This window comes from Setaria viridis, chromosome 3 (genome assembly GCF_005286985.2).
Source record: "Setaria viridis chromosome 3, Setaria_viridis_v4.0, whole genome shotgun sequence".
NCBI classification, from domain to species: domain Eukaryota; kingdom Viridiplantae; phylum Streptophyta; class Magnoliopsida; order Poales; family Poaceae; genus Setaria; species Setaria viridis.
The window spans coordinates 5,946,804-5,967,371 of record NC_048265.2 but is presented as its reverse complement, the minus strand read 5'-3'; the positions used below and the strand labels follow the sequence as shown (position 1 = coordinate 5,967,371).

Here is a 20,568-nt window from a genome sequence, read left to right as displayed (position 1 = left end):
CCACCTTTGGGCTCATACTAACCAAGTCGCTCTGGCTCCCAATCGGCTAACCTCTACCAACTCCTTTTGCCAGTCGGCTGAAACACTGTAGCCTTAATCGGTCGATTCCCAACTGTAGCTTTAGCTCGCCGCATCGGCCCCCTTTCTCCTCCTTTGACGCCAATTCCAAGCACGTGTCAAAATCCGGCGTCAATACTTCCTATTTTCTTGGAGTTGGTGGAGTGGAGCTACAAAAAGGTGGGATTGGTGGAGTGGAACTATTTTTTTAGTGAAGCAGTCCCAAACAAGCCCTTAGAAGGAGACATGAGTTGAATATTGATTCTCTCGAATTGGTACGTATTTGAAACTTTATTTGGGTTTAAAACAGCTCTACATCAACTTTCATCTATTCCAAATTATAAGTTGCTTTGGATTTTTTATACTATTTACTATACATGTAGATATAATATAGTACATTTATGTACATAGTAAAAATCTATAAACCGATCTCAGTGCACAATTTCATGACGCAGTTACCAAAGCTGAGAACTTGTAACTGTGCCTGTTAGGTTTCATGATGATGAAACTCCTCTCATGTATGATGAAACTTCCTCTCCTCTTTCATCATAATGACTTTGTCATGTCAGTAAAATTGTTGATATGGTATTTTATTTAACGGTTATGAATTTTTTATGAAACCTCCACTGACACTGACCTACCTCTAAAAAGTCAAAATGACTTATGATTTGAATAATTTGAGATGGAGACATTATCCATATGACAAGCACATCTATTTGCTCGAATTAGTTTGAGAGTATTTATATTCCTTTGTCTCATTTCTGTTTGTAATTTGAGATGTGTGTTGTCTTGCTTATTGCTGATGTCTTCGTGCATATAGAGATGTAAAATATTTATAAATTAAACTATATTCCGTAGCCCTCTATTTACAAGGCAGGATGGATGTCGTTCGATTGAGATAGTAGCACTCTCTTATACGAACATGTAGCATCGAATTAAGTGCATTCGTATTTTCGCACTTTATTACGTGGCATTCATCATAGCTTGTAACTTATTTCTTATTTTTTCTGCGAAGCTTGTAATTTATTTCTTGTGATTTTGCTAGAAATACAATATACATGTACGACCTATTTTTACAATTATCACTATTAGTTAGGTTTTTATCGTTTAACATTTCGCCATGAGCACAAATCACATCACAATCAAACTTCAGATACAAACATTTTTTCCAGAGAAATACAATAGACATGAAACCTACGATAAAAAATATCTGTCCACCTGGCCCAATCGTGGCCCTCCCCTCATCCGCACGGCCGCGCACCACCAAACCTCCGCCCCGCCACTCTCCCCCATCCCAACCGTCGCCTCGCCGCTCCACGCCCGAATCCCTAACGCCCATGGCCTCCGTCTCCCCGGCCGCCGCCGCCGCCGCCGTCTCCGGCCCCCACCACGGCCGCCTCCTCCTCCCCTCCTCCCCACGCCGCCTCGCCCGGCCCCGCCGGCGCCCCCGCGCGCGTCTCCGCCTCGCCGCCTGCCACGCCGACACCCTGCTCCCCTCCTCCTCCTCCCCAGCGGAGGCCCGCGCTCCGCCGGCACCCGCGGTGGGGCCCTCCGCCGAATCTGCCACCGACTGTTTCGTCGACTGGCTGCGCGCGAGCGGGCTGCCCGGGGCCAAAGTGGATATCCGGGAGCGGCCGGTCCCCTGCCTGCGCGAGGGCAAGGATCGCCCGCTGCGCTACGTCGCCGCCGGCGACGCCCTCCAGGTTAGTGTGGCAGGGCGTGGGTTTTGATTCCGGTAGCAATGACGCGATCATGACCTGGATTTGGTTGGGCTGGCTCGTTCGTTACGCAGGCGGGGGATGTGGCGTTCGAGGTGCCCATGTCATTCGTCGTCACGCTGGAGCGGGTGCTTGGGGACGAATCAGTCGGTGAGATAGCCTCTTGCTCTACTCTAATACTCTCTCTGTGTGGTTGTATTGAGCTCTGCAACGCCCTAGGAATGGGGGAATTCCAATTCTTAGATGTACATTTGGCTATAATAATTGATTTAGCATCTCAGTAAATTGATACATGCGCTTTTAGACAATTATATGCTGATGGCAGGCTTACTTTGCTCCAAAGACTGTATGCCCCTCTCATTCCGGTCTTGACTCTTGAGTAGATATCCTGAACACGGGTCTGTTGTATCTCTCTACATTCAGAGGCATGCTTAGAATAATCAAATATAAGAGAGACTGGGTTAGATTTTTAGGGCTTCCCCCCAAAATGTTGGCTGCTCATCCGATTGTTATGTTTTTTATTACTTAACATTCTAGTTTGCAGCCGCTGGTATTTTACATTTATCATATTTCCAAAAAAAATAGGTTTACATTTTTTTACCTTGACTTGGTAGCTGATTAGAAATGCAAAACGGCTTTAGCTCCTTTTGACCTGTTTCTTCTTTCATAGATCTTTTCATGACATTGCATTTGTTATCTGCCACTTTCACTAATGTTTTGTTGTGTAGTCAGGGTTGCAGAAAATTGATGTGATAGTTCTGTTTCATCTGTATTAATGCATTGTGTGCTCTTTGTATATTTTGCTGTGTGATATGCAAATCCACTACTGATTCTGGCTTGGCAATTCTTCTTGGCTTTTTATGTTCATGATGTTTCTCTATTTAACCTGGGTATCCCTAAAAGGGTACAGCTACTTAGAAAGTGTAACAATTGCTCACCCTTTTACCACAGTGGGGGCCTCCCCCGCTGTACAGTTTTTTTTAAAACAATTACTCACCCACGGCATTACATTATAGTAATGCTGTTTTTGCACAGACATGAAGCTATAAGTAATTAATCTATATGTTATAGATATGCTTTTCAGTTTGTTGATACTTCTGCATCATGCAGCTGAGTTGTTGACAAACAACAAGTTGTCTGAGCTAGCATGCTTGGCATTATATCTCATGTATGAGAAAAAGCAAGGAAAGGATTCCATTTGGTACCCCTACATTAAGGAGCTCGACCGACACCGAGGAAGGGGGCAGCTAGCTGTTGAATCACCACTTTTATGGACTGAAAGTGAACTTGATTACCTGACTGGAAGCCCCTTAAAGGTTTGTGATTTTACTCCTTTGTATCTCAATATGCATGATTACCTTTTTGCTGTGGAAAGGATTAATCAATATTCTGTAAGAAAAATTAATACCCTAACATAGATGATATCTGTTTAGGATGAAGTTATTGCTAGAGATGAGGCAGTAAGGAGAGAGTATAATGAGCTTGACACATTGTGGTTCATGGCAGGCTCACTGTTTCAGGTATTCTTTAATCTTCCAAACATATTTTCTTTCCAGGACAGTCTAATTGGTAAATTGATTTTTTTTCACACTGATTCTTGTTGTGCAGCAATACCCTTTTGATATACCTACTGAGGCTTTTCCATTTGAGATATTCAAGCAAGCTTTTGTTGCAGTACAGTCTTGTGTGGTCCATTTGCAGGTAATGTGTTGTGTTATGGACTTAGGTATTATCTAAACAAGTATTGTTCTGGAACCTGTTTACTGTGCATTTATTTTATTTCTTCCTTATTGTTAAACTCAACGCTTTAAGTGTAGGAAAATTTAGTGCTGATGAACTGCTGAGCATCCTGGCCACACTGATACTGTCAGTTGTAAAAACCTGACCCTGAAATCGTCGGTCGTAAAAACCTGACAATGTTTTTATACCCACTCACTACTTTCTTAATGTGCTTCTCTGGTTTCTGTAGACATGTTCTTCGCATGCATTCTATTTGTACCCATAGATTTTATAGACTGAAAATACAGGTCATTTAGCTTTGGGCCCAAAACTTATGGTCTAACCTACAATGACCTTGGTGCGCAATATAATTTCAAATTTTATCATTTATGTTGGAAGAAGGGAGCCTTGGAAAGATGCTTCATCTGCTGTTAGTGTAGTATACATATCATTTAAGAACTGTCTAATAGGAAGAAGTGAGATGATGCACTGCAAAGTTTAGAGAAAAGTTCATAGGGCTTATTCAACTTATAACACCATTAACACGAGAAAGTAGTACGTGTATATTTAACATTTTTTGTATGAGATCAGCAGTGTTTCCTATTGACGTATTTGTTCTTATTCAAGGACAGAAAGTTAGTTTAGCTCGAAGATTTGCACTAGTTCCTTTGGGACCACCACTATTGACCTACAAAAGCAACTGCAAAGCAATGTTGACAGCTGATGGTGATTCTGTTCGGTTGGTGGTGGATCGGCCTTATAAGGCTGGGGAGCCAATAATCGTCTGGTACTATGTTTTCTTCAGCGTTTATTAACATTCGTGTTCTTCCTCATGATATTTTGCAATCTGAGATGCTTATCGCTTAGCACAGATTTTGTGCATTGTTTTGATACATGCATTCAAGAACCTCAAATTATGTAGATTATACAGGTGTGGACCACAAACAAACTCCAGGCTGGTTCTGAACTATGGTTTTGTTGATGAAGACAATCCCTTTGATCGCATATCAATTGAGGTAAACAATCTTTATCATCCGCCTTTCTTCTTTATGCTTTGGTTGGTGTAACTCTTAACTGAATCACTGTTACAGGCATCCTTAAATACAGAAGATCCTCAATACCAAGAAAAGAGAATGGTTGCTCAGAGGAATGGAAAGCTTGCTATCCAAAATTTTAACGTTAGTTTTCTTCCCACTTCCTTTTGTAGTGTAACCAGAAGTTTTGTATATTGATTTGCCTCGTTGAATCAGGTCTATGTAGGTAAAGAGAAAGAAACTGTTGCAGAAATGCTGCCTTACCTGAGATTAGGATACATTTCAGATCCGGATGAAATACAGTCCATACTCTCTTCTGATGGAGAAACATGTCCAGTAAGTCTGCCTACCCTTCCTCGATCTTGCTGCTTATTGCTTTATTGATTTGCCTGGGTGCTTCTAAAATATGATGGATACAATCATAAGAACCTTTGCCTCGATACTTTATTGATACTGGCCTTCTGTCTAACTGACCTGGGTCATGGTTGAGTGCCTGTGCGCCGTTACTTGCTGTAGATGTTAGCTTGGGTAAAACTGTTGAGTACCTATGTATTATTTATTTCCTTTTGTCAATTGAAGCAAGATGTTTAATGAAAATTTCCGCACACTAATCTTACTGCATGATTTTTTTTTGTCTAGAATATAAGCAACATTTTGCTTACACCTGCTGTATATATTCTCTAGGTTAGTCCATGTACAGAGCGAGCTGTACTTGATCAACTTGTTGGTTACTTGGAATCTCGATTGGCTGGTTATCCAACAACTCTGGATCAGGATGAAGCTATGGTAATGAGCTTTGTGGATTTTTATAAAGTGTTTCTTGACTAACTCTATGAACTTGCTGAATCATTTATCGTTGCTTTGGTCGTCGCCAGTTGGCAGATGGCAGTTTGGAACCAAAGAAGGAAGTTGCTACTAGGCTTGTAAGGTTGGAGAAGAAGATGCTCCATGCCTGTCTCCAGGCAGCTAAGGAGTTCATAAACGACTTGCCTGACCACACAGTATCGCCTTGCCCTGCTCCATATGCCCCTGAATTGAAATGAGGTACCACCGTCATCGCTCTACATGCCAGTTTTTCAAGTATAATATTTTAGAACGTAACTTCATCATCTATCTTGTAGGTTGCCTGTTGTTTTCTTTTCCCTGGTGGTTATATCATCAAGACTGTCAGAATTTGGCCAATGTGCAGAGAATCATGCTCTATATGAGACCATTATATGTTGCAAGGTGGAAATGATATTTGAAAAGAGTCTGCTACATGTTTTCTGTAGAGATCACAGATATGTTAATTGCATCGCTGCTAGAAGGTAAATGAGATCTCTTTCAGCAAATCAAAGTTATTTTTCACTAATATGTTACACCAGAGAATTCATCTAAGGTACGCCGCTTATAGTCATAACTTTCGTGTTGCAGGGATTCACAAATCTGGCTGTTCAAGTGTAATAAGGATATCGCTCTGGCCTTGAGTGGATGTGGTAGCTAATTGCAATGCATAGAAGCGTGCATGGATTTCTTTTGTTAATCAAGCAGGGATTGTATTCATAATGTAGATTCTTTATCTCTATTCTGATAATCATGGGTTAGGAGTGCCAATCATGAATCTTGTACATTGACTGCTGACTCACTTCCTTTGGTCCTCAGACATGGCTCTCTGTCTTCAGGATTTACTGAAAACAGTGAATCTTTGCCTGGTTTAACATGGTAGGCTCTCCTCATGCAGCACCTAAGGGAATTTACTCTTGTGAGAGTCATTTCATCGCACCTCATCTATCAACTAAACACATGGAAAAATGGGGTGGGATGATCCCATCCTACCTCATGCATGAACCAAACACTTAGGAGTATGTTCCTGGTGCTTGTTCCCAGCTGATACTGATAGAGTTGATAATAAAAAAGCCTTCTGAGAAATAGGAGCCCCTCCCTCAAAACAAAGGACCAAGGCGATCCTGGAAAGAATTGGGGAGTGGCTAATAAGCAACTTCAAGCCAAAGGCTACCTGCAGTTTCTTTTGTGGACTCGCTTGGTTAAGCTGATGTTCCAAGCCGGTCGTGACTTGCAGCAGAAAGAGCAATAGGAGTATGGTTCTGACAGCGGGGAAGAAGTTAATAATGGCATGATTGGAGGAACTTGATTTTTTTGGATGACGTGGATTAGTGATACTGTGCGAGCTCGAGGTTAATAAGTGATTACGACTCATGCCGACGTCGTTACAGATTATATAAGCACATCAATGTTAATGACTGCACACAGGGAAGTATATATTCTGCAAAATATATGATATATATATTCCAAATACTCCAAACCGTTATTTTTGTATTACATTTCTCCATGGCATCAAGGCGGGACCATCGATCTTGTACTGTTGCCCGAAGAAATCAAAGAGAGGTACGCACACGGACCGTATATATGACCCCACATGAACTAGGCATATACATACAGGTAGATATAGGTGTGTGTAAACTCAAACTTACACGTACAATAATGTGTCATGCATGTGTGTGTGTGTCATGCTTTAATTTGTGTCTGGATCGTCACGCCGACTGATCTGATCAATATCGATTTTAGGGTTCAAAGGCTGCGTTGATGGCGGTCATGAGCTCGTCTTTATCGGTTGTGACGAGGCGGTTCACCTGCTTGCCGTTCTTCACCATCACGAAGTCCGGCAGCGCCTGGACCTTCCACTTCGTCTTGAAACCCTGCAATGCACGCACGCACGCACGCACGTTAATTGTTAATCCCAGCCATATGCCAACGTCCACATATATTTATCAGCTATACATACCTTGAACTCGTGGTTGTCGACGTCGAGCTTATAGAAGTAGGCACTGCCTCCGAACGCGGGGACGATCTTACCATCCAGAATCGGCCTCATGAACTCGCACGTCGTGGTGTAGTTCACCGATCCCATAAGCTCCAGCACCAGCTGAGAGAGAGATCGAGAGGAAGAGAGAGACTTAATTAGTATCACATTTTATTTGCTTTGAGTAAACAAAATGAAGTAATTAATTAGCAGCCTGTTCTAAACATCATATATATATATATATATATATATATATATATATATATATATTAAGAAAATGAAGAGATCAGTATACCAGCTTGGAGTCCTTCTTAGCCATGGCCAGAACCTCCTGCAGGTGATTCATATCTTTGACGGCCATCACGGACGAACTCATGGTGCCTTGATCACTTCTTCAGAAAGTTGCTGTGGATCGGAGGCCAGTCGGGGCGTAATAAGTTGCTATGTGTAATTTACGACGGAATTTGCGAGGAATGAAGAAAGAACTGCTACCCACAAGCTGCTGTTGTGGTGAGCACAGACCTGTGGGGAAGGCAGTGCAACGGGTTGGCTTTTTATAGCTGGACTGGACGCTGGTGGCCTGAGCCGATGTCTTAGCTTACTTGCAACAATGGATGCTTGCCAGTTTCTCGGAAATTGTGGGAAAGCCGGTGGCGCAGTGCAAGCGAAAGGCAGTAGTGCCCTGTCGAAAGAATAGATGCGCTTGCCGATTTCTCCGAAGTTTCGACAGTTTTAATTTTCTATTCGATATGGTAGTTCAGTTTTTGCAATAAGGTGACTCCAAGCTTTGTTTTGCTCAACATTATTGTAGCTTAAAAAAAAGGAGAACGGCAAGTATATATGAACATCTGTTATCTATATATCTTCACTCTAATTTTTGAATTTTAGAGTTTATAAAGTCGGTATGCATGCTAATATTTTTAACACATACTTAGCCTCCTTTTGTTCAATTTATCTAACAGTACTTTATCATAGGAATTCTCCAAGAAGTTGACGGCTTGGCCAACCGCATCCTCAAAAGAAGGGCTGTAAACGCAAATGCTTAAAACCATCAATCTGATTTGTGTTTCTTTAGTTCAGCTTTCGTTGACTCCAAGTAGTCCCTCGCAAGATCAACGCCTAAAGCTCCCAGGGCGGTCCTGTATCCAGCTGTAAACGTAAGTAAAGGCAGTTAACACACCAATCTGATTGGTTTCTTTAACTCAACTTTTGGCGGCTCCAATTTGTCCCTCGCAAGATGAACGGCAAAGTATCCCAGCTGGTCGGCCGATCGATGTGAACACGACGAGTGACTTAGGGTTCTTATGTGCCATGTAATAAAGGCAGCGCGAGCATGCAGCACGTTGGTCAACAGAGCCAAAACAGTGCTACAAGTCGTCGTCGAGACTTGCACGGATGCACACCTTTATGTTTGCGGAGAGGATCTCGGAGAAACAGAGGCAAGTTGCGTAGTTTTTGATCTAGCTGCGATTCTGATCATTTCGAGTAGGCAATAGCCACGGTCGTGTAAAAGGTGGCCAAGACAAGGATGAAGGATATGGCTGATGCGGCGTCAGTAGGGCACCGGAATAATTGTGCTTAGAACTGCACAATACATGAATTGTAAGATGTTTTAGTTTTGTCGTAAATTAAAATCTTTTAATTCTAACTAATATTATAGAAAAATGCACAAATATTTATAACACCGGACTAGTTTCATTATATACACTGTGAAATATATTTTGATAGTATATTTATTTGATGTTGTAGATGCTAATATATGTTTCTACAAATTTAGCTAAATTTAGATAAATTTGAATTATGACAAAACTAAATAATTTATAATTTGGAAGGAGGGAGCAGAAGCAAAGCACTTTACCATGTGGTACTGATGGAAAACTCACCTTTAGTCTATGTTGGATATGATCATAGATCCCGAAAATCCAACCGAGACTATCTATTCGGGACAAAAGGGGCTGTCTTTAGTCCGGGTCATTCACCAACTGGGACTAAAGGGGCCTCCAGTAGGCACTAGCACGCGTCCCATGCACGTACCCCCTTTAGTCCTGGTTGATATTCCCAAGCGGGACTAAAGAACTTTTTTCTTTTTAAATTCTTTTCTATGTTAATACTAATTGTTGCTTCACATATATATACGTATACATCCTTAGCGTACACTACTTACACGTATACGCTCGTATTGTATGCAAGTCATATATATATATATATATATATATATAATTCTTAGTATATTATACACATCAAACTAGTATTTATATAATTACTATATATACAATAATTTGCCCTTTTCATTCATAGGATTCTCCCGTTGTGGTGTTGCTCCGTTCGGCTAATGAATGTCCGTCGTAATAAAATTCTCCTTTAGGATTTATCACCTTATCCACCAGAAATCTTATGAGACCTTCTTGGATTGCCAAAAGTCTCTCTTTCTCCAAAAGTTTTTCTTTAATCCGCAACATCTGTAATTTGAAAATATGTGAATATTACACGAACAATGCAGTGGGCACTACTACATACAAAAATGATTAATTTCTAGAGGCAGCTAAATAGCATTTGTATAAGGTGGCTATATGAGCCCGTCTCTGAGCAAAAGCATGTGGAATCGACACATTTCCACAAGGAGCATGTGGAAATGTATTTTTAGAGGCAGTTCTATTATCATAGACGCCTCTACAAATATATTTTTAGAGGTGACTAGGTTAAGAAAATCACATCTACAAATGCATTTTAAAATTTGAATGTTTCCTGGTAATTTTAAATATTTATTTTCACTGCATATTTAATATTTATTTCCTGCAAAAATCTAAAATGTTTGTTCATCCTATATTTCAATTAGTTTAGATACTTCTCGGATGTAGGATTAATCATGTGAATTTACCCGACTGAAGTAAGATTGGTCATAAATTTGAGTTAGTTTGATGTCTAAATGGACAAAACGCTATGCCCTTTGTGCATCACATCAAACATTAATTAAGCCATAAATTTTGATAGAAACTTCAAAAAAGGACAGGGAATGCCATAAGTTTACCTGAGCCAACTCCCCAAAGAATTTAAGATTCAAATCTCCCATGGCATTTTGGCATGCATTTTCTGTCCGCTTCAAAGCTGTTAGCCTAACTTTGTATATATAATATGGAAGTACTTGTAGAGGCGGATGCTGAAGACGCCGTCTCTGGAAGTACCCTATAGTTTTAGATGCAGGCCTCTTGGGCGGTCGCCTATGAAACCTGTGGGTATCCCTGGCCTATTGTACAAGCGGTTGCTTGTGCGGATTGCTTGTGTAAAAGAGGTGGTGTGTTGGTGCCTAAACTAGAGGTTGGGTGATTTGCCATGGCTAAATTGACCTAAAACACTGGAATGTCTGTAAGCACAAGATTTTGTTTTTCTCAAGAGATCAGAACGACATTGATTCCAACATGTATTAACAAGAAGAGAAATGGCCTACCAATTTATAAGGAAACCGAGCCTGAAATCCGTACAAACATTATCTACTAACTACAACTCTACTGCGTATAATTTTTTTTAATAATGGATAGTAGTTCCGGCTTCAGTCCCGTCCGGAGAGGAGCTTCAGTCCAAATTTATTATAGAACGTAGCACACTGCTACTTGTCACAACGGGTTCAGACAAATATAAACCATTCAAAAACCAATTCTTGAAGGACCATCCATTAGAACTAAAGAAATGCAACGCCGCCATTTTCAAAGAACGACATTCAGAAATAATGAATTCTTGGTCGCTCTCATTTTGCTGCAACTTTGCCTAGAGATGGAGCCAGTGTGTTACCATGAATAGTACCTGCAAAAAAGATTTCGGTCAACATTTGTCAAAAACCACCTCATTTCTAGTCAACCATATCGCCTAGCAAAAAGTTGCACTCCATGTCAATAAATAATGATTTGGCTTGGGTCCCCTTGTTTAGCCCATTGATTAAACATATCACTTATATTAATTGGTGGAGATAAGCCAAATACCATATGAACGGCACGCCAGAGAAATTTGGCACAATGACACTTGAAGAACTTCAAAGATGGTCGATGGACTCCACTGAACTACAAAAGGTACAATGTTTATCCCCATTCTAATTTCTCCAAGCAAGGTTATCTTTTGTTAAAATAACACCATTTTTAGATAACGCATGAAGATCAGATTAAAGGTATTCTTATATGCCAAATTTCCTGTGTGACTCTAACCCCATTGCTGACGATGTGTTTATACATATAGAACGTATGGTGAATTATACATATAGAACGTACAATGAATGAGCCATTTTTATGAAGGGACCAACGAAAAGCATCTCTCTCTTCATCTAGGTTGACATGTATATTTTTGCCCATCAGGTTGTGCTATTCAAGTAGCTTAATCCCCACCAGTGATCTCCTCAAGGTAATATCTAGTGGTGTAGCACTGAAGGCATCAACAACTGTAGTGTGTTTCTTTCGCACTATGTGGTACAAGTTAGGATACCGAGACTTTAACATCATGTTTCCTAACCATGTGTTGTCCCAAATTCTAGTTTGTGCCGCAGCAATAACCTCAAAGCGCCCCTATTAAACCATCCAACGTTAGAGCGTCGTAAGTCATCGTTACCGAACTTGCCACCCTTGCAACACAGCAGCTCCCACTCCAAAGCGACGGACAAATTTTATGGAAGATATATAGGAATTCTTGTTTGCGCACACAACCTTTCCTAAAACTTTCTGATCTGATCCCGGTCCAGCGCTCTTCGGCTGAGCTTAGTGCGTGGGCCGAGACGATGGGATTAGGCGTGTGGATGTTACGTGGGCTGCAGGTTGGGCCTCTGATGCCCGTGTCATTTCTCTTCCCATCTTCCTTTTTCTTCACATTTCCTTTATGCTCTTTTAAATTTCATGGATGTTTGTTTATGTACTTGTTTGTGGCTGTGCCATGTATGTTTTCTTTGTTGTATTTGTAGCATTTTCCTATAAATAATGAATGACATTACCATCATTGTTGGACACAGTGAAGTTGTACACGCCGTTGTATTGTCACAAACAATGGTGTTAGTCACCAGATGAAAGGGCGTGTAGAAGGCTGAGTGGGAGGCCATCAGCCACGTGGAGGATTTTGCACGCGCTGTATGATACGATGCAAAGCGCCACCCAAACTCTATTTCTTACCAACAATTACAACTCAAGTGTGGAACTGTGGAATGTAACCACAATTGTGCCTGCACATATTGAACACTTGCAGTTATATATTGAATGATCTGGGCCAGCTTGATAAGAGCCCAATGTAGCATCAAATTTAATTATCATCACTGGACCAGAGCTAGATTTAAGCAGTGAATTTACGGAAAATCTATCCATCTTCCGGAAGATGGATAGGTGTCCAACCTTCCAGTGTTGGAGATTCGTGCGGCCGCTGTGGGCCGCGTCTCCCTGATGCACGCGCCGCGCCGCCGCGGAGGGGGCCAGGGGTGCGAGCTGGGTGGAGGGGTGGGTGGTGGGCAGGAGCGACCGGCGGGGGTGGGTGGCGGGCGGCGGAGCTTACGGTTCGGGGTTTCCGGGGGCTTCAATGGCTGCCGGACTTAGAAAACGAGGTTGGGGGGGGGGGGGGGGGGGGCGGCAGATCCGGATCCGGTGGTGGTGGTGCGGTCGGCGGCGGAGGCAAGGCGGCGGGGGAGAGTCGTCGGTCGGTGGGCGGTGCCTGGCGGCGGTTGGTGGGAGGATGGCGCGGCGGCGCGGCAGCCGCCAGCCGGGGTGGAGGAGGAGGCGGCGGCGGTGGAGAGCGCTGGGAAGAAGAAGAGGAGAGAAAATGAGCTTGGATGGAAGGTAGATAGGAACCCCCGTGAATTTATCACCACAAACAGCTTACACGTCCAACACAGGCAAGCAAACGGACAGGTAACACCCACCAGGGTAGTAGCAACCAAGCGACAAGTAAAAGCAACCAGGTAAATAATCAAACAAAAATCCGATCCACCCCGTCTTCTCCAGTCTCCGTGGCGGAGCTGCTAGCTGGTCTTCCCTCTTCTTGCGCAGTCGTCTCCATCTCTTCTGGTTCCGGCTCTGGCATCTGAAGCTTGTCCGCCAAGGTCTTGCTCCCCGTGAGCGAGATGATGAGCCAGACGTAGGAGAGGAACTCCCCGCCTTCCCCCAAGCTCTTGGCGTGCAGGTATCCCCTGCACATGCTGGCGGAGTAGCAGAGCATGCCCACCCACACCCGGTACATCAAGTGCCACCGGGTCTCCTCCTCGATGCCCATCAGCTCCTCCGCGAGCTTGCAAGCGTCGTGTACAATAGTGTACCTTCCCTTCGGATCACTCGCGAGCTCCGCCGCTTCCTCCTTGATCCTCCGTAAGCTCGCGTCATCTAGCTTCTGCTCCTGCTTGTCTTCAAGCTTGTGCTTGATGCCATCTTTCGCGAGGATGCGCTCCATGTACTTCATGGCTTCAGTGAACAGGTGCTGCCGGCTTCCAGTCATCAGCATCTCCGGTTGGAAATTCAGAAGGTACGCCATGTAATTGGAGATCGCCTCCGTGCACACCTCGCGAACCACCTCGGCACGCGGGGGCCTTTCGCGGAAGTGCTTCGGAGGCCCGCAGCGGAAGCTGATGTCGGTGGCGATGTGCCAGAGGAGCACGCTCGCGTCGAACGGCGACCGGCGAAGGCTACGCCGTACCTCGCCCCTCCTCCGGCATTCGTCTCTGAGGGCCGTACGTGAAGCCCAGTAATCCTTGGTGAAGCTCCGGTAGCTTGAGAAGTCGACGTTCTCCACTTTACTGGAGGCGCTCACCAGCTCTGCTGTGATGAAGTCCGACACGCTGCTGTAGAGCCTGTCTTTGGGCTGGCGGAAGTAGCCTTCCTTGTAGCCCATGCGCTTGGCGATCTTGAGCAGCGGCCCCGTGCGAGGTCTCACTACCCGGAGCACCGAGTCGATGAGGTTATACCCCGGGAGGTTCTCGCACAATGCCGGGACTTTCGCTTGGGATGACATGAGCCAGTACATGAGCTCGCTGATCAGGAGCCCGAAGACGTCGAGCACCGCGGTGAAGCACAGGAGACCATATGTTATCTTGACATCGGTGACACGTAGTACTCGTGCTTGTGGCTCGTCGCGAAGAGCATGATGGCGGCGATGTACAGGGACGGGACCAGCAACACGTGGCAGGCCAAGTAGGCAGGGGTGAAGATGACGTTGGCTCTGGTGTAGATGAGCCCGAACGCCTGACGGAGCCAGGGCTTCATCTTGTGCTTGCCCATTGTCAGAGGCTCCAGAATCTTCTGGTCCGTCGTCCCCTTCTTTCGGATCTCCAGGGTAACTTCAGCAGCGTACAGCGACAGGTCCGACAGCATCATCTGGACCTTGTCTCAGGATCGGTGCCGTACCCTGCGGCCTCGCTCTCCAGCACTTGTACCTGTCGTCCAGCTTGGTGAAGCACCATTGCCATCCGGTAGGGCTCCTCCTCTCCCCTTTCATCAAAGACGACATGGCGACGAGCCGGTTGATGCTGGCTCTCCGGAGGGACCACGGCTTCTCGCAGAAGCTGATGATCCCAACAATGAACAGCAGGATCGCCGACAGCAGCAGCTTCCTGTCGTTGTCGCTGGTCCAGGACTTGTAGAAGGCGTAGAGGGCGACGGTGACCTGCGAGACGAGGGTCACGGTGTGCCGCGTCCAGAGCTCGTTGTCCTCGATGTTGTAGGCGGTGATCTCCTCCCTCCCGCCGAGGTAGATGAGGAGGAGGGGAGCCCAGAGCACCTCCAGGGAGCTCAGCTTGGCCCCGTAGTAGTTGCAGGCGGTGCTCGTCGCCCTGGCGTGGCGGTTGAAGAGGGTGGCGAGGGCGTAGATGGCCAGGGCGTAGATGGCCAGGGCGTCGGCGGTGATGTACGCGAGCCAGATGCACGTCCTGAACCAGCGAGGGATGCTGTAGTTGCGCATGGGGGCGGCCAGGAGGAGGAACCACTGGAACCCCAGGCTGCCGATGACGAGGATGCGCAACTGCCAATCGTCCCACCATCGCACAGCGCTCCAGATGCCCGCCATCTCTCTTTCTCTCCACTGCGTGTGTGTGTGTGTGTTGTGTGTCTCGATATGCTGTTTGTGTGTCACGTACTGACACTGAAGTTAGAAGAAATACGAATGACTAATTGAGCTCACTTGTCAGTTAAGTAGTGTATGTGAATGATTTCCCCCAAACTAGAGTTTATAATGTTCACGTAGTTTCGATATTGTACCTTTCATTGGACCGTACAACAAACAGTCAAACATTATACTTAGTATGAACGGTTAGGATTAGAGTTTGTTGGGAAGAAAAAGCAAAAGAAAAAGCAAAAAGGTAAAAGAAAAGAAAAAGAAAAATCCGTACGTCACACACTACTAAGTCACAACAACTTTGTCCTGCTGCTTGCTGCCCTTTAAGTGTCCATGGTAATATCCCAAGTGTCACGTACTCCCTGCTTTGTTTCTCTGCTGTTCATCCCTCTACCTTTTGATGCATGCCCCCCGGATTGTCACGGTATTGCATTGATTGTCCAGCCTCGTATAAAGCAGTGCCAACCTCGTATATATGCATTTGGTTGATAGTTGAAATATATCTTTGCAGTTGTTGATGGAGTTGTCTTAGTGGTCGTTGTAGCTAAACGTTGTCAACGTTATTCCCATGCCACGGCACACACACGAGCTCTGTCAGCACTTGCATGCTGCCACGCCGCACGCTAGTCGTCGGCACCAGCCACCAGATCTGATTGTCATGGGCTGTGGCCATGCGAGTTGGGCCGATATAGAAGAGGACATGAGGAGACAGTTTATTACAGGCTCGTGTAAAGAAACCATGCACTGTGTGATGCAGTTTCTAAAGGACTTGCCTTGTTGGCGTGGTAGCCATCAAAACTAGCTGATGGTTTCAGGGTTTCCCATTCTACTTAGTGTTACACATAGTCCAAAAAAAAAAGATCAAAGACAAAAAGGAAAAAAAAAGCGCAAAGACAAAAAGTGTTGCATTATTCGCTGCCCCCTTTGCGTGCCATGGTAAATATTCCATGCCCTCACGCGTTAGCGATGATGTCTGTCCCCGGCAGCCCGGCTTTGATTTTCAGTTCTTCCTGTTCTTTACTTTTTTTCACACGTGCATGGTTGCACCCTTTCATGATGCGATGGTAGGTCGTCCAAACCACTTCACTGCACTCGATCTGAAATGGTACCTCTGTTTTGTGATGCCATCCGTGTTCTCAGGATTATATATTATCCATTCCATAATGCATTTATTTCTATATAATAAGTATCAACGATTCGTAGACCGACCGGTTAGGCCATGTACAACGCACAAACAGGTGTTCGTCTCTAAGCGCCTCGAATCTATCATACAGATAGGTATAAAGACAAGTCATACAACCCACAGACAGGGGATCCGTCTCTATACTGTTTAATACTTTGCATGTAGCTAGGTACATATGGAGAAGATTTGGGAGCGAGAGCACCTTCTCCCGCGTGCAAATCACACCTACGCGCGCAAGCGCCCAGGATCCGCGCAACGACGAGTCGAGGAGGCGGTACAACGCTGTTGGAGCCATCTCTTTCTCCTCGGAGCACGGGACGTTCCCGTCGCCTCGCGAGGCGACGCCGGCTCCGTCTCTACGCTCTCACGGGGTGTTTTCTGTAAGAACTACGCGGAAGGGACGGGGTGAAGGGACCCGTTGTACATGCCCTTAGCAAGCCTAAGACAGTATGGACGGTTTCCTCCGTGCTCCTTGACTTACGTGGGCATGAGTTTGCCGTATCTCACTAGCTTGTTTCTCCCAGAGAACACAACCTGATCGATCGAACTTGATACATTAATTCTCCGGTGAGGTCTGATCCAAGTTCAATAGACCAATAGACCATCAGTCACTACCCCACAAGAATTTGCCTCGCTTCTCGCTGTTGCCGACGTCCAGTCCCAGGCCTGCTTCGACGCACCGTCGGAGCCTTAGCTTGCGCCACGCCAAGATCCCTCCAGGCTCCAGCATCGCCAGAGGTTCCCTTGCCTTTGGCTCCAGCGTGTGCGCGCATGAATCCACCACCTTGGCGACCTGCTCCCCTTTGCACAATGACAGCCAGAGCCTCAACGTCTTCGCCACCTTGTTGAACAGCGGCCCTTGAACATCTCTTCACTGATTCCGCTGAAACCATAAACAGTTCCTTAGTGCGAATTGCACAAATATTAAGAGCACTAGTTAATCGATCCATACTTTCGAACTAGCTAGTAATTTTGAGAGATAAAAATATATATTATAAAGTCATAAAAATTAAGGTCCATAACTAATTAATAAAATAAATTGCTTACCGCTCTCTCTCATTTGATAAATATTTCAACATAATATTCATATATATATATATATATATATATATAGGTACATCCTTATCTTTATTCAGTTATTATATATTTTATTAGTTAGCAAGTACTCTGTACATATACACCTTTTCATCATCCTTCATAATTTTTAACTTTGCATTGCATCTCTATATGTCTTTGATATATGTATCAAAATTGAATATTTGAGCTTTGTTTTTAGTTGCATTCTCATTGCTTCGTGCATGTATATATGTATACATGGTCTATATGGTGACATACATCATACATGTATAACTTAAGGTAGTATTTTCTATATTAATAATAGCAGAAGTAGGTAATTTAGATTAATATATCGTTGTAGTTTGGGTATTTTTTATAGTAATAGATGTAGACAATTCAGATGCAGATTTAGGACCACTTTAGTTTTTTCAACAATAGCACTTGTGGATAATTTAGATAAAAAATATAAGGTTATTTTAGATTATTTTTCATAATTGCAAATGTGAGTAACTTTAGACTATTTCTATGATCGCAGATATGGGTGTTTTTTAAAAACATAAGAGATCTAATGTCTATTATTATCAGTGATCATTAGTATATTGAATTGATGGACGGAATATTCTGTTTTGTGCGAATTTGTAGGATTTATTTGACACTACTAGAAAAACGATCTTTCATTCTCCACCTTAGTACCGGTTGCATTTTCACCTAGTACTAATGTTAGCATTAGTACTGGGTCCAAATTTAGGGCTCCCACCGAAGCTTTTTTAGTACCGGGTCGTAACACCACCCGGCCGGGTCATAATACCACCCGGTACTAAATGGTCACTTTTAGTACCGGGTGATGTTATCACTCGGCACTAAAGTCTCTCCACGGTTACTTCAAAAAGAAAGTATATCTAATTCTATTATATGTACTGTGTAGGTGGGATGGTAAGGAATGCTCACGTGAGGTATGTCGCAATACCAGTGAGGGTAATTCTCCAATTCTAAATAGTACAAGATAGTGTTTTTTATTGCTATTGATCCTCCGCTGAGCTAGCGACCGGTTCGAGATGAGAGACCACTGAAAAATTAAATAATGTTAAAAACAGAAGACGTTTCTTGCCGAATGCACTAGCTACACAAACACTCAAAAAGCAAGCAACCGTTTCTGTATACTCCCTCCGTCCCAATATAAAGGACGTTTGAGGGTTGAAAGTTTTTTTTCAAAATAACAGACGTTTTAGTCCTGGCAGCCTGTACGTAGTAGGGGAGTCAGCACCTATCAATGTCATCCACTACATGAATAAAGAGAAAGCATGCTGCATAAAAAAAAAACAAACCAAGCGATGGGAACATAAAAAAATCTTGGAACCTTATCTCCTCTCACGGCGGGCACGCACAGTATCCGTCTCCGCCTCCTCTAGCTGCGCGAGGCCACGCTCACGCCGGACACCCTCCTCTGCGAATCCTCCTCCCTCCTCCGCGAATCCTCCTCCCTCCTTCTCCGGTGTGGAAGGCAGCGACGGCCTCCACCGATTTGCGCGGTGCCATCGTTCGTTGGCGCCGCGGTGCCCTGGCGTACCGTCGGCGAGCCGGCGACTACGCCCCGACGCCCCTCCCTCCCCATCTCCTCTCCTCGTCCCCATCTCCTCCGCCTCCCCATCTCCTTCCATCTCCACCGCCACCACATCTCCCAGTCTTCGATCTCACCCCGCCACCCCGTCAACTATAGCGTATCAAGCATGGCTGGTGCTGCGCGGCGCCGTCGCCGTTTCCCTAACCGCCTAGCCTGGATCCGCCGCCGTACCGGGTCGAAGCAGCGCGGCGCAAAGCTGAGAAGCAGCAGCAGCAGCGAAAGCGACGACGATGCAGCCTCCAAGGTCGCACTAAAGGTGGGGGGGCAGCGGCGATGCGGCCTCCAAGGTCACCCTGAAGGTTGGGGGCGGCAGTGATACGGCGTCCAAGGTCGGCCTGAAGGTTGGCTGCGACGGTGATGCGGCCTCCAAGCTCACCCTAAAGGTGGGGGACGGCGGCGATGTGGCCCCCAAGGTCGCCCTGAAGGTGGGAGACGGAGGTGACGGCGGCAGCTGCGGTCCCAACACGGGCACTTGTGGCTGGGATGGGAGCCCGAAGCACATCGTGGAGGTGGAGGGTGGCGGCGACGATGACGTCAGCTACTCTCCCATTTTGGGGTGCTGCAGCTGCAATCTGATCCGAAAGCACCTTGTGGCGGAGGAGGGCAGCTGTGAAGGCACCTGCCCTCGCCACTTGGGGAGCTGCGACTGCTGTGGGAGCCCGAAGCACGTCGGACGTAGTCGTCTGCGTTTGGACGCAGAGGGACAGTTGTACGTTCTCGACTCAGAAGCTGAAGATAGTGAGCTGGAGGAGAGCTACCACCCAGTGCTCCGCCGAGGTCAAGGGGCCTTTGGCCGTCGACTTGCTGCAACTGGTGAGGTGGCCTTGGAGGCAGGCACAGCCAAAGCTACCGCTGATGCCGGCAGCGAAATGGCCGAAGAGATGGTGCAGTACATGGAACAATGCCTTACCGGCATCGAAGAGGCCAACAGGGAAGTCTTTATCCCCTGGATCAAGGTTCTCCTCACTTCTATCTACACCCATAACTAGTTCTGATGCCTGCATATTATCTATACAAATGTGTGCTGCTTTTGTGTGTTTTCGCTTTTGGGTATGAAGGTACCTGCAATTTAGAACTATATTTCTGCTATTTGATTTCCGCTATCTGAACATTAAGAACTATATTTTGTTAGCTTTTGGGACAGTTATGATTTCCGATATCTGAACATTAAGAACTATATTTCGTTAGCTCAATGTCACCAGAACAACGCATCATACTGTTGTTTTTGCAGTGAAGTAAATATATGCACGAACAGATGGTGTTTTTAGCGGCAGAAATGCATGAACACGATTAATAAGTAAGTAGGAATTCAGAGAAACCAA

The 20,568-nt window shown here is 45.0% G+C and overlaps 2 protein-coding genes and 1 pseudogene across 2 annotated transcripts; 1 reads left to right on the top strand and 2 right to left on the bottom strand.

The window, feature by feature from the left end:
- The first annotated feature begins 1,229 nt into the window (after positions 1 to 1,229).
- On the top strand, positions 1,230 to 6,121 carry LOC117850167 (fructose-bisphosphate aldolase-lysine N-methyltransferase, chloroplastic). The gene is made up of 13 exons (XM_034731973.2): positions 1,230 to 1,760; positions 1,850 to 1,925; positions 2,886 to 3,091; positions 3,209 to 3,295; positions 3,384 to 3,476; positions 4,127 to 4,281; positions 4,426 to 4,510; positions 4,586 to 4,672; positions 4,745 to 4,864; positions 5,213 to 5,314; positions 5,404 to 5,572; positions 5,650 to 5,835; positions 5,942 to 6,121. The coding sequence occupies exons 1-11, from the start codon at positions 1,245 to 1,247 to the stop codon at positions 5,569 to 5,571; spliced, it is 1,695 nt and encodes a 564-aa protein (XP_034587864.2). The 5' UTR covers positions 1,230 to 1,244; the 3' UTR covers position 5,572; positions 5,650 to 5,835; positions 5,942 to 6,121.
- Positions 6,122 to 6,787: 666 nt separating this feature from the next.
- Positions 6,788 to 7,880, bottom strand: LOC117850169 (thioredoxin H2-2). Its single transcript, XM_034731974.2, has 3 exons — positions 7,624 to 7,880; positions 7,311 to 7,451; positions 6,788 to 7,224 (listed from the first exon to the last, which is right to left on the bottom strand). Exons 1-3 carry the CDS (start codon positions 7,702 to 7,704, stop codon positions 7,090 to 7,092), a joined length of 357 nt encoding a protein of 118 aa, XP_034587865.1. The 5' UTR covers positions 7,705 to 7,880; the 3' UTR covers positions 6,788 to 7,089.
- A 5,163-nt stretch (positions 7,881 to 13,043) lies between these two features.
- On the bottom strand, positions 13,044 to 16,233 carry LOC140222096 (uncharacterized; annotated as a pseudogene).
- Positions 16,234 to 20,568: the final 4,335 nt, after the last annotated feature.